The sequence below is a fragment of the Aplidium turbinatum genome, chromosome 10 (assembly GCF_918807975.1).
Source record: "Aplidium turbinatum chromosome 10, kaAplTurb1.1, whole genome shotgun sequence".
Classification (NCBI taxonomy): domain Eukaryota; kingdom Metazoa; phylum Chordata; class Ascidiacea; order Aplousobranchia; family Polyclinidae; genus Aplidium; species Aplidium turbinatum.
The window spans coordinates 76,857-90,641 of NC_137481.1; the positions used below are offsets into that span (position 1 = coordinate 76,857).

The 13,785-nt window shown below is 39.3% G+C and overlaps 2 protein-coding genes across 2 annotated transcripts in view; one reads left to right on the top strand and one right to left on the bottom strand.

The window, feature by feature from the left end:
* Window positions 1–655: 655 nt before the first annotated feature.
* Window positions 656–8,856, top strand: LOC145778514 (grpE protein homolog 1, mitochondrial-like). Its single transcript, XM_082590008.1, has 3 exons — window positions 656–831; window positions 1,522–1,624; window positions 7,751–8,856. Exons 1-3 carry the CDS (start codon window positions 734–736, stop codon window positions 8,189–8,191), a joined length of 642 nt encoding a protein of 213 aa, XP_082446134.1. The 5' UTR covers window positions 656–733; the 3' UTR covers window positions 8,192–8,856.
* A 1,834-nt stretch (window positions 8,857–10,690) lies between these two features.
* The window catches only part of LOC145777935 (cullin-associated NEDD8-dissociated protein 1-like), a 45,717-nt gene continuing 42,622 nt past the window's right edge, over window positions 10,691–13,785 (bottom strand). Inside the window, exons 19-25 of the mRNA XM_082589296.1 lie at window positions 13,590–13,719; window positions 13,181–13,392; window positions 12,586–12,728; window positions 11,940–12,108; window positions 11,639–11,746; window positions 11,257–11,391; window positions 10,691–10,919 (exon numbers count right to left, since the gene is read on the bottom strand). Of these exons, the coding sequence (XP_082445422.1) occupies window positions 10,818–10,919; window positions 11,257–11,391; window positions 11,639–11,746; window positions 11,940–12,108; window positions 12,586–12,728; window positions 13,181–13,392; window positions 13,590–13,719 (999 nt within the window). The 3' untranslated portion in view covers window positions 10,691–10,817. The remainder of the gene's footprint in view (window positions 10,920–11,256; window positions 11,392–11,638; window positions 11,747–11,939; window positions 12,109–12,585; window positions 12,729–13,180; window positions 13,393–13,589; window positions 13,720–13,785) is intronic.

Genomic DNA, 13,785 nt, shown 5'->3' on the forward strand with positions numbered 1-13,785 from the left:
AAACTAATAAATAATTATATTTTTATAAGTAAAACAATTCCTTGTCTAACCGCACACATTTAGAAAGTAGAAAAACTTTCTAAAATCCTATCTCCACAAACTGCCACTTCCTCTTTTTCACTAACAAAGGTCATTCAAAATGTTGTCAAAAACTAACTGTTTGAAATACTGGTGCTAGTGGTGCTTCAATTGTCATTAAAAACATTTTGAACTTTAGATTCAACCTTAGACCAAAAAGCTGTCCAAGTGTCCAATCTAATGTCTACAGAAACCCAGCTTTGTTTTGAAGAATAGACTAGGGTTAAATACAAAGTGTGCGTCTTAAAAAGAAGCGTTTTGGAGCCAAACAAATACCCATGACATGACTAAGATCTACACTGCCCTCCTTTTTCAGTATTATTCTGATTTCGAATTATATTATATTGTCCATTCTATCCTACACATTTTTACTGTATATAACTAAACTTTGCTGTGACCCACAAATTTTCTTATACGTACTTCAATTGCTGCAGCTGCCGAATACTGCATATGTCGCCGTATGTCACTATAGTTGCTGCGTTTAAAATAAATATTTCACATTCAAGTATTTTTGTTTTATGTTAATTCAAACTCACAGACTAAACTTGCAATTCTGTGATGCATATTGTACAGAAAATCTTACAATTATTGTTGTAAAATATTAAACAAAAATTGTGTAATATATATAGTTTGAAAAGTGTTGCAGGTATATGCAATGTTATCAACTCAGAGGCATATTCTATTCAGCCCACACTGGAATTCTGCAAAAGTTATTTCAAACTACTTGAAAGCAACATTTTTTACTTCCTTCAGGTAATGTCTTTTGGTTGTGTTGCATTCAATGAATCTTGCACCTTCTTATGTAATATCAAGCAAAATTTACCACTTTCCTTACATCGGCAGGTGTTGAAGCCACATATGTGCTGCCAAATAAATTGCTGTGAATGCAATGGCCTCTTGTGTGATGAGTAGCAAAATAATCCTAAACCAATATACAGTATGTTTGGGGGAAAGCAGCTGCCTCACGAAAGTGTTTGGGATTTGCCTTTACATAAAATTTTAAACGAGCAAGTAGAGCGTTTTTGACCATTGCAAACTCTACATCCCATGATATGATCTTTGATGGCTGACTTGATGGCCCTTTGTGGTTTTTTCGCTGTCTCCTTTTTAGTAAATAGCAATTGTTATTAATTTCATCGCCGCTGATGTGTGCTGGATGGAGAATTAACTTAATTGATTTGATGGCACTTTTCTTCATGTCACTAGAGTGGCATCCAACCAACTTCTCAATATTAAGTTCACATGAAATTGTGATGTCATGTGTTTGTGTACAAGTTGGACATGCGAAACTATCACTATTGCTTGAAATTGTCTTGTTTCTTTTCAATTGTTTTTGCTTGGGGTTTGCTCATTGAATTTACCCTAGAATGGAGATAATGACCTGTGGTTGGAGTTGGGATCCCTGCATTTGTAAATTATCATCTGATATTGAAATGGTTGCAGGAATTCATCAGAATCAACTCAAGAGGGTTCAGTTGAAAATGTTGATGAGGACAAGGCGGATGAAGACATAAAGAAGCTTAATGAAACTATAGTCGAACTGACAGTAAGTCTTCTAGGCACAGATGCACCAAAACTGATTATACGACACGCATTTATCTATTTTAAAAACATTATTTTTACCTTATTTTGTGTGTGAAAATGTATAATCTCTTGCGAAGTGGAGATGGGCGTATTGGAATAGTTGAGAATTCGAATTATTTTTAGAGTAGTTATAGCAAATCTAGAAAACAAATCCGCTTCGAAACATTTTAGCCAAAAAAAATTATGCTAACGTAAAGCCAAGGTTTTGTTCACGCAAACAAAGTCTGAGTGAAGAGTGCGTCGCAGGACACATGTTAAATTTATGTAAGCAAACTTAGTGATTTAAAAGGCAGACTTGGTTAACTAGAATTTGGGTAGTGTTTTGAAATTAGATTAGAATTATAATTAGACTCATTTAAGCTTTTGCGAATTTGACTAAAAATAGAATTAGAGCTACTCAAGTTTTCACAAATTAGAGTAGAATTTAAACTAGATTAGAAATTAAAATTAGTTGGACGCAGTTGTCACATATCTTTTTTTAGTTGGATAAAAACGCCAATGTGGCAACTCGGGATCAAACTGTCATTCCACCATCACAGCGCCAAAACGACTTATGTCATAATATAATTGTAACGTCAGTGAATTGATGAATTAATCGAATATTTCATGACTTTGCTGCTCAAGGGAATGGAATGACACTTTGATCTTGATCGTTTTATTGCATTTTCTTTGTATAACGTTGATAAGAGCGCAGTATCCTTCCATTTGCCAAAAATACTGTTGGACAAACTAAATTTTTTAGCAAAACTGGAGATTGGATAAGAACTACAATTAGAGCAAACAAGTTTTCACCGAATTAGATTGGAATTACCGACATTTGCTCTAATTTATCGAATTAGACAACTAGAATTATGTAGTTGTCCAAGTCTGATTTAAGGTCTTAAAAACAAAACTCAGTTTTTTCAAATACGGTAACTAGTTTTATGTTTTGCTAAATTTCTTTAAAGTAATTTGACAAGAACCGAACCACTCCAATTTATGTGATAAGCTCCAGTTGACAGTTAAACTAGCAAATGTGATGATTGACACTGCTCTGAAGCTGCTCTTTAGTTTGATCTCAAGAATGAAGTAAAAAAATTACATGAAATTAACGCAATAAAACTGCTCATCGAAGTCAGTTCAGTTGTTTTTTTATTTCTGATCATCATATCAAAACAAAAACAAAGTCATTTTAAGTCATACGTGGGTCATATAACGCCGAAGTTTGCCAAGTACTCGTCACTCCTGAACAAGGGCAAAGTTATCACAGTTTTGGGTGGAAAACCTCAAAACTGGCGACTGCGAAGCCAATCATCCTGTGTGCGCTTGTGTTACACATTTGTTGCGCGCTGTCTTTCTATGGCAGGGTTCCCGACTTCTTGCGCGCGCATTTTGGCATTGGTTGCTTGCAGTGATTCTTTCACTCAAACAAAACGTTTTGTTTCAGCAGTTTTGCGTTGTTCGATTCTTAAGTTGTAAAGGAGACTCAATTTCTCCAATATTTATCATTTATGTTTCTTCTTTACTCTCAGCAGAGTATAAAACTTGTAAAAGTTTTTCATCCATACGACGTCATGAATGAAATATCTCAAATCGGCGTAATGACGTGACATCATCTAAATATTTTATCGAATAAGGAATTAACAAATTCGATCGTCACAAGTGGTTTGGTTGTGGTAAACAAATACGTTTTGACTTTGAAGTTCAGTGAAACAAAATATCCATTAATCGATATGTAATATAATGTAGTCAAATTCCATATCAAGAATAAGTCCATATTTTTTCAGGTTTATGTATGCTCCAGAGATCAGTAGGCACAACAAGATCTTTTACTGATTGGTTCAGTGAGGATTCGTGGTCCCGTTGCTCTCATATTTAGTGAATAGACTCGTTTTCAATTCATTCTTATAAGACATTACGTAATGAAAAAATATGTGATAAGGATGGAAGACATTACGTCGTGTATTTTCAATACAAATTGAAGTTTAAAATTTATTCTTTTGTTCATAGTCGTAATCCTTCTTCAAAGCGGTATTACAAAGAACAATTTTCGATAAGGGGGGCATCAAGAATAAGTCGACATGACTTTTAAGGTTTACGTCAGCTCCGTAGATCAGTAACATATAGTATAAGGTTGTCCTCTTAGATACAACAAGACCATTGATTGATTGGTTTAGTGAGGATTCGTAGCTCCATTACTTTCATTTTGAGTGATCATACTGATTTTCAATTTATTCCTACAAGACATTACGACTACGTAATGAAAAAATATATGATAACTAAGGATGGAAGACATTACGTCATTTCTTTTCAATTCAAAATGAAGTTTAAAATTTATTCTTTTGTTCATACTCGTAATCCTCCTTCAAAGCGGTATTACAAAGAACAATGTTGTGGCGCAACATGCAGCTTTTCAATAAAGTTCGGGAACTGTTTTTTTCTTGTTTATCTGCACTTTAAATACCGGTCATTCTACTGTACAGACATTGGTGTAGCGTAACCATGGCGTGACTTATTTAATTGTGGGGCACTCCAGAAGCAGAAATATTTAACTTGACATGAAAATTTAGCCTCGGGCGATATTTGTTCTGTAGCCTAACATTCAAAATTTTACTTATTACCGTATATACTCGAGTGTAGTTCGAGATTTTCTCAAGTAGTTTTCACCTCAAAAAGCCAAGTTCGACTTATACACGAGACAAGCTGTTTCCAACTCGGCAGCCTTCAAAATTAACGCATATTTGCTGCGGCAAAAATATTGCCGACCAGACACTGAGTGTGAAACAGCGCCGGCTGAAGTAAAAGTTTTGAATACGTTTATTTGCCGTGATTCAAACTTCAGTTTCAACTTCAAACTTTAATGATTTCTTGTTAATTCTAAACTTTATACACTTGTTGAGCAATACGCAAAGCTCACGAGACAAAAGAGCTGATTTAAGCAATCGATTTTTTTATTTTTGCGTGTATAATTGTTCTTATTACGTAACATTCCATGATCGTTGAAGTCGATTAGCGGCCGCATAAAACAATGATGTCAGGTTGGCTAGGTGATAATAGCGGTAAGAAACATCGTTAATGCAGGCAATATCTGCGACCAAGACCACAATACCTCAGTCCTCAATCACGGTGGCCATTTATTACTAAAACCTACTATCATGACACAACAAAAAAGACAATATTATTCATAAATCCTATTTACTGTACAACGTCTTTGTGATTCAGTGTTCAGAATCACAAAGACAGTGTTCAGTGTTCTTTTCACTTACTTCATTTTGTCAGTAGTGTGGTTTTTAATTGTTTTGGTTTGGCTTATGGCAGGTTGCCATGTCCGATGGAATGAGGCTTTGAATTGCAATTTTAGTATTATAAATGTGACAGTTTATTCAAACTGATTTCAGTTCGGGTCTTTTGAAAAAAAAAAAGAGTTTTTTCTTCAAACAGGAATCTTCTACTGTACATTATTATTATTTTTGCAGAGCGTAATCGCAGTCATAAAGTTCCTCAGTAAACAAAATCTTCCTTTTCGTGGTCACCGGGAAGATTTTAATTCAAGGAACCAGGGAAATTTTCTTGAAACTTTAAAACTCCTTGCAAATTACAGTACAGTCATTTACGAGCACATTTTAGTACCAAACTCACCAAAAAGAGCATGACAACATACTATTCACCAGCTATCCAAAATGAATTAATTGAGTTTTTTGGTAAAAAGGTAAAAGATCTCATGCTGGAAGAGATAGACAGCAAATTATTTCTCAATTTTACTTGACAGTACTCCTGACGACTCTCATATTGATGAAATGGCTTTTATTGTTAGATACCTCAAAATCGACAGCAATAACGAGGTAGGCTACAAATAAAGGAATCCTTTCTAAAAATTTTTCCACTGCACGGAAAAAATGCAGACGAAATTACTAAGTCTATTCTCAATGAGCTTCAGCAAATGGCTTAGACATAATGATGTGTAGAGGCCAAGCATACGACAATGCTTCCACCATGGCAGGAATCCATACGGGAGTACAATGCAGAATAAAAAATATTAGTTTTGAGGCCTTGTTTATCCCGTGTGGAAACCACTCGCTTAACATTGCAAGAGTTCACGCAGTGGGATCGTCAGGAGTTTCTGAACCATTTTTTGCTGTTGTGGAAAGGATTTGTTCCTTCTTTTCTGCTTCTACTCACAGATGGGAGATGTTGCTTAAGTATGTGCCAAATGTGGTAAAACGGGTGACTGACATACGATGAAGTGCGCACTATGAAGCTGCGAAAGCGCTTCAGCAATATTTCATTGGTGTGGTGGGTGCATTAAACAAACTTTGTGATCAAAATAAAAATATTGATACACGAGGACAAGCGGATGGAATCTTTGATGCGATCTTTTACAATGTTGGTTGGAAGTCCCAAGAGAATCTTATGACACTCAAAAATAATTACAGCGAAAAGGCCTGTCTCTGGGAAAATGTACCCACAGGATGAAAGCATTTATTGTTTTGTTGAACAATGAGCGCAATGCGCTGGTAAAGCAATGCATTGAAAGAGCGATCAAGATCTGCAAAAAGCAAGAAATACCGATCGAATAGAGTCGGATCAGAAGGAAGAAAAGGATACCTGGTGAATATGCAGACGTAGTCTCTCGGCTGTTGAAGAAATCAAGAGATGCATGTTAGAAGCTATGGACCGGTTTCGGAGTGAAGCTGAAAAGCACTTCAGCAATATGTGTTTGCTAAATAAAGTATTCGACTTTTTAAATCTCCACTCCTTGTTGCGAAGTGACAGTAAAGGTAAACGTAGGTCCCATACTTTATCCAGGCATTGAGGGATGAGAAGATAAGGTTCTCATTGTACTAAGGCTTCGGCACTAACGAGAGTAGGGTGGCCAGTTCAAAGGAAAGTTGGAAAAGGTAACGCCTTATCCGTTGCGCCATCCCACCGATGAAGTGACAGTATCGAAATAGATATGGACAAATTTGAGAAAATGTATGCTGATGACGTAACTTTTACCGAGTTAAGACTAGAAATCTGTGAATTTAATTGACTAGTAGGCTACAATTTAGTGGTTTTACATTTAAAAATGACGCCAAAGCACTGGACGTGCTGCAGTGGTTAAGCAAACATCGTTTATGTGAATCAACAGTCAACACCTTATTTATTTGTGAGCCATAAGCTTTACCTCACTGTTGCCGTTTTTATTGCAAGCTGTGAAAGAAGTTTTTTCCAAACTTAAGTTGATAAAATCTTACTTGAGATCGACTATGGGAGAAAGCAGGCGGTCTGCGCTTGCAATAGCCTACTGTTTATTGAAAGTGATTTAGTCGAGGCATTATCTATTTGATGATTTAATTGCTGAATTTGCGTTAATGAAAGTTGGACGTATTGAATTTTGAACTTTCAATACAAACTAAACAAACACTGCTTTAATTCTTCTGTTGTGTCGAATTTTAATCAGCTTTTCCGACGGTGTTAAGGGGGGCGGCATTTCGTGCAAAAATCCAAGGGCTGCATATTGCGTTGCTACGCCACTGATTGCATTCTTTCTTGCATTTATAACGCAGTGAGAATAAGTCGAATAATAACGTGATGACATCATAAACCGGATATAAATTAAAAATGAACCGTGTTGCTAAAAGACCTTAGCTGCTGTAAAGCGGCAATAAATAAAACGATAACATTATCAAATAAATGGAATGAGAGAAAAAAACTACAACAAATGAGATAAAAACAAAATCCGATTATACGGTATTTAGGATTGGGTATTCCATCTTTACTGCAAGGTCATACAAAAACATACATGACGCTTTGATTCCACTGTTCTCGAGGTCCATGTAGCGCTTTCTGGAGCTCCCGCGAAATGTCGATCAATTTCCAAAAGGTCATGGAGCGATTCAGAAAGCTAGGGTTCTGCTACTTATCCGTTCTCGTCAGTACGTTATAATACATATCACTGCATTTACTCATCAAAACCAAGTACCATAGCTTTGCCACTGCTCGCATGTTCTGGTGGGAAGTGACGGGCAGTTGGTTCGACTGGTTTCTTGTACAATCGTCCATTGTGATGCATTGCTATTGCGCTGCTGGAAAGTTATCGCATTAATTTACTTCTTTATTTCGGCAGGAAAAGTATCAGAGATCTCTTGCGGAAACAGAAAATGTTCGAATGCGGTTACGAAAAGAAATAAATGATGCAAAGGTTTTTGGAATTCAAACTTTTTGTAAAGATCTTCTCACAGTTGCGGATGTTATGAACTTAGCGGTTTCTAGTATTTCACCAGAGAAGGTGGCGGCTGAACGTGACGAAATGTGGAAAAGTTTTTATGAAGGAGTTTGCCTGACCAACAATGAGATGCATAAGGTTTTTGAAAAGCACGGTTTGATCCTAATACAACCGAAACAAGGAGAGAAATTTGACCCAAACGAACATGAGGCCTTGTTTGAACAGCCAATGGAAGGAATGAAACCCGGCGTGATCGCTCATGTGGAACGGGCTGGGTACCAACTGAAAGGAAGGACGCTCCGCGCGGCTCAGGTTGGCATCACAGCAAAGCATCCGGCTTAGAGCCAACATTCCCAGCTGAGGCGTCGACGATGTTTCCCATGCGCATCCACTTGTGTGTTCACGTGAAAACAATTATTGTGGGTTGCTTGAAAGATGCAAAGGATTTGTTATCGAAATGTTGAAACCAATAGTTTGAATTCACTATTTTTATCGGAGCGACTAGTTTGAACCGGTTTAACGCGTTTCAGTTGGTATACCTGTGTTTGCACTGGTTTCATTCTGTTAGCAAATTTCAGGTCAAACGTTCAATAAATTAAAGCAACAGGTTGCTGGTATGGATCCTGCATTCCAAAGTTCTATCTAACCCCATCTTCAGTTCAACTGTAAGTTGCTGGTCGCAGATTGTTCAATGGAATGTTGAACAAACTTTACTGCGGACATTTTCAACGTGTTTCGCTTTTTAAAATGGAGAAAGCTTTTTAATAAAACAGTTCTCTCCATTTTTCTAACGATCCCAGCTATTTTAGTTTGACACTGGACAGATACCCAGGCTTCTCATTAGACCTGTCACGTATGACACCTTCTCGAATTATAGTTGTTCAATGTTTCTGAAGAGTTGGTTTCACTTCTCTCGGTCGTTTGCATCAGCAGTAGCTATGGTTCGTCTGGTCGTATCAACACTGGCATCAGTAAAAACATTTGTCATTTGTATGGAATCTTTTTCACGCCCATCAGAGCGGTATAAAGTTTCTACTACAGCTCTGGCGTCAGTCAGTAGCAGGTCCAGGGAGGCACTTGGTTACACAGTCAGGGCTATAGAGCAGACTTGGACAACTAGAATTTTTGTAGTCTTTCGAAGTTGGATTAGAATTAGAGCTACCCAAGTTTTCACAAATTAGAGTAGAATTTAAACTGGATTAGAATTAATTGGACGCAGTTGTCACATATCTTTTTTTTTGTTGGATAAAAACGCCAATGTGGCAACTCGGGATCAAACTGTCATTCCACCATCACAGCGCCAAAACTACTTAAGGCCTACGTCATAATTTACATTCTAACATCAGTGAATTAATCGATTTTTTCATGATATGACTGCTGCTCAAGGAGGGAATGACACTTTGATCTTGATCGTTTTATTGCATTTTCGTAAAAGTACAGTAGTTTGTAAAATGGATTTATTGAATAGTTTAGGCTTACAAGCCTAATGGTAGGCTACTTTGCTTACTATCGTATCGGTGACCCACAGTAGGCTATGCATTAGTAGGTAGCTTTGTATTTTTCTTAAACAGTGAAACAATAGTGTAGCCTAGGCTACCCATCTTTTTACATTTTGACCAGGCTGGACCCATACCACCAGGAAATGAGCTCTGCCGAGCTACCTGGGTAGGCTACGGGTGTTGGGCGCTTCGCATCCTTGATGCACAAATGGAGCCTATCAACATCTGCGGCATGCAACTGTGGTGCAGAGGAACAGACAACAAACCACATCCTCTACAATTACCCGACTTTTACTTCACCAAGGGCAGTTGGTCTGTCAACGCTGGAGGACTCTACAATCAAGTGGCTGCTAGAAAAGTGCCCGGACATGTGATCCCAATGAAACGTGGTCCAAAAACCAACCTCTCATACGAGAGAAGACCAAAATTTCATGCAGTTCAACTACAAAAACTAGTTGATCGGTTCTCGGATGTTAGCAAGCCCGATTGCTTGCATGCCCAAAACTAAACGTATCTCTTCAAAATTAATATCCTAGAAAAGCGGTTACAAAAACATAAAAAGGGATCATTTGTCCCAGGTTAGTTTTACAGCACAAAATAGCTCAGTTGGTTCGCGCGTGACTTCGCCAACAAAGAAGCTTCAAGATTAAGCGGCACTGGTTCGACTCTCGGGGTGTGTGTTTGAGCAACGCTTTCTAAAAACTGCTCTCCATTCAGCGGAACCTACAGTAATGGATGGAATAATTCCTCGGCTGCTCGGCAACAACATTTTAACAATCCACTTGCAAGCCTTGCAATCAATCCTGCACTTTGTTTCAATCTTCACTTCCGCATGTTTAAGTATTTGACTTAGGCTATAGCACACCGATGGCGGAATTGGGATACCGCTTGTCAAGAGAATTTGCACTGTCGCTTACAAATTTTTGTTTGCAAAACTTTGGGCTTCGACTCCCAGCACTTTCTCAGAAATCCAATTCGAGTTACGTTTTACCTAAAAAAGTGGTTTGGTACAGATAATTTTACATTTGTGGTTGCGTGGAAAATAGCCTAACTTATTCTCCGGACCGCTAAAAATATTCAACTTGTCAAACTGGACCTTTGTTAAAATTAGTTGAGTAACCCTGCTCTACAAGTATGCGAAACTTACAGTTGAATAAGCTTTCAAAGAAGCTTTTCCAATCCGAGGATAAAGATTTAATCATTTGAACGACGATACATAACATGGAGCTGAGACTGTTGTCCCTTAAAAACATTGGAGGGTGATCTGTCTCGGTTTAAAAACGAGATATTTTGAGACAACAAACATCGAGTTGCGAATGAAACTGGAATTCATTGAATGTGGCGCTTGTATTGAGTTTACGACCGTGGCATCAAAAATACGTCAAGTTCAACTTGTTTGAGAGGAAACACGTCTATTGCCGGAAATGAGAACATAACAACCAGATAACCAAGCCATCAATGTCAAACAGTTAGGTGGTGTCCATCGCCTCCATGGCGACCGATGACGTATTTGATGACGTGTCTTTCTGTACATGGTCGAACATGGATGAGAGTTCGGAGCTGGATCGCACCTGAAAAATAATCTCGATATTCAATTTACCAGCAAGGTGCCATCAGTAACGTGGCCTTATATTCTTTTCCCAACAACGGAGCGGTGCCGGAAACCGTCAGGAGTTCGTGATTACTGATTAGTGCCATGGCCGGCTACATGGTCACAAGGCACAAGTGTTGAAAGCTGTCGACTTGTAACGCTACTTTTCCAACTGATAGTTCTAAGCGGTTTTTGTTAAGGATTCTGAAAGGAGAATGCAAAAAGCATCGCGCTTGATAACTTTTCCCGCGTTCAAGGCAGATTGACAAAAAAGATATTATCGCCGTGTGGCAACCCTGTATTATTGCCGTGCTGACCTGGGCGAGGAATTCGCTCATCGCCGGAGACTTGTCGGCTTCAGGGATGGCCAGCAGAGAATGAACAACTCGAAGCGCTGATCTCTTCAACTCGTTCTGTTTCTCGAACTCTTGTTTGACCGAATCCGCTTTCACCTGAAATGGTTTCGAGCTTCAGCAGGCGACTACAAGAAGTTATCGCATCTCGCTACTACGATGAAATCACCGCCATCCCGTTACGGAAAGGCAAGAACGTCAACCTTTATGTTTACAATCTATCGCAGCCGTGTGCTTTCTGCGGGTGTCGAACCTGGTTATTTCGACCGTCAGTCAGATCTTTATCACTTAGCCACAAAGTTGCATCTACAATCAAAACAACTCAAAGAATTAACCGCGATCTCACCTTGACAGTGCAGGTCGCTCTGAGGGGTTCAATGAGACGATCGATGTGCTGCAGAACGGCCGTGGGGCACAAGGAGGCCAAACGGCCGAGCATGAGAAATGTCAACATCTGGACAACAAAACATTTCAAACGTCATCAACAAGAAGTTCCCAAAGCAGCCAGACCATGGGCCCAGCGATGAACAAACAAGAAGTCATTATCTTCAGTGGCAAAATGTTACGCCACAAAGGACATGGACTGTGACGATGAGCTTAGAGCAAGATTCTCTCGCAATAAAAACCGCTGATACCTCAGAACTAACCTTAATGTCGTAGCTATCCTTTAGGCCGTTCTCAACGTAGGTCAAGAATTCAAATATATCAAGTTGGGTGACAAAAGATTCTAACAGAGTGTACATGCATTCGAAGGCCGCCTTCCTCACGTCCAGTCCGTCATCTACAGTGTGGCGGAACGGACCCATCATCACTTCGCTGTAATGAAAAAATATTTCTTCGGGTACAATCCGCAGCTCCCTATACCAGACTAATTTCATGGACCACTCTGGGTCTTGGTGAACGATGACATAGTCGTTGGTGGCCAAACTGCTGGTCGTGTGATGTTCTCACATTGTTCCTTAAGAAACGACTATGGCTCCAAACTTGATATCCAGCATCGGGAGAAGGTTCCCGACCAGTGGTTCCCAACCAGTGGTTCCCAACTGGGAGGAATTCCTTCCGACAGGAATTCCATGGTTTTACAGGGTTGGGGACCACTGGAACTAAACCTTCGGCACAAACGAGAGTTGGACCAGTTCCTTTCTCTTGGCACCCTTCAACAACAGGCCCACCCAATTTATTGCACCCTGGACAGATGTGAACGGTGTTGGCCAGGGCCGCATTATAGCAAATCGATCGCATTCTCCACCGCTGCATTGTTGCGCACAGAACTCGCCAGACCTAGCAACCAACCGAATCAAGTCTTTTCTAACTCGAGTCTCCGCGTACAACTTCGGCAAGACTTCGGGCAGAAGATCGCGAATGAGAATCGATTTGTTGTGCGCCGCTGAGTTGAGCATCGTTAGAGTGACTCGACGAACAGTCAAAGCTTCGTCCTGTGCCAAGAACAAAAAAATATTTGTGAAACAAAACTCGTGCAAGCCCATGAGACACCAGCATTGCAACCAACTGAGCTATTGAGACTAACCCAAAATATAACGATATTGGAAATCAAAACATTATCTAAAATATTTAACACAAGGACAACCTAACAAGTTCTCGCCGAAATGTCACAATATAACTTGACATTGGCAGCAGACAAGTTTGGCTTTTAATTTGTACTTTAAAGTTTGGGTGAGTTGCTCAATGGAGCTTCCTAGTGGCTTCATTGGACTCCAAGCGGTGACAGAAGTAGAGATGGGTGAGTGCCAATGTCATGGCCAGGTGCCAGTAACAATAATAGCGTTTTCAGCCGCACTAACATACCACACATGAACCATCACTCACCATAGCGGACAATGCCAAGATAATTTAGTCTACAACAACTCAAATGCTTTGGCTTACCAACCTCTAAAAGATTTAAAAATTGACCGAAATGTTCTTTCAGCAGGGGATCAATAGCCAGAGGTTGGTCAGTGATCGTGAATTTCACTGCAGTCACAACAGTGGCGCGGACTAGGGCGCTCTGAGCAGAGAGATGGGTCTGAAGCTTCGGAAGGAAGCGGACAGGCTGAATCAGGGTCAGTTTTCCCAGGCACTCTGCCACTACATTTCTTGTCCCTATAAGAAAAGCAACTGATCACAAGAGAGTTAACAGCTAGGTCAACAAACACCCGTCGATTAATTAAAAGGTACCAGCGACGCTGAAACTAAAAAAGCACCGGGCGAGGCATGGATGACCTTAAAGCGGCAAAATTAACTCATCTATAAATATCTGATTGTCAAGCGCTTCACAAGCATTAGCAACCAATAGTCACCTTCTTCTTGGCTTTCCGCGTATTCGAACAATAGATTCCACATATCTGGCATGTATTTTTCCAAAGCCTCGGGCATAGAAAAGCTTATTGTTTCTTTCAGGGAATGCAGCAGCAAATATTGGTGTTTTGACTGCACAGAAACATAGTTTTTGATAATAATTTCAAGACTTAAAAAGAGCAGCAAAGCAGAGATCTA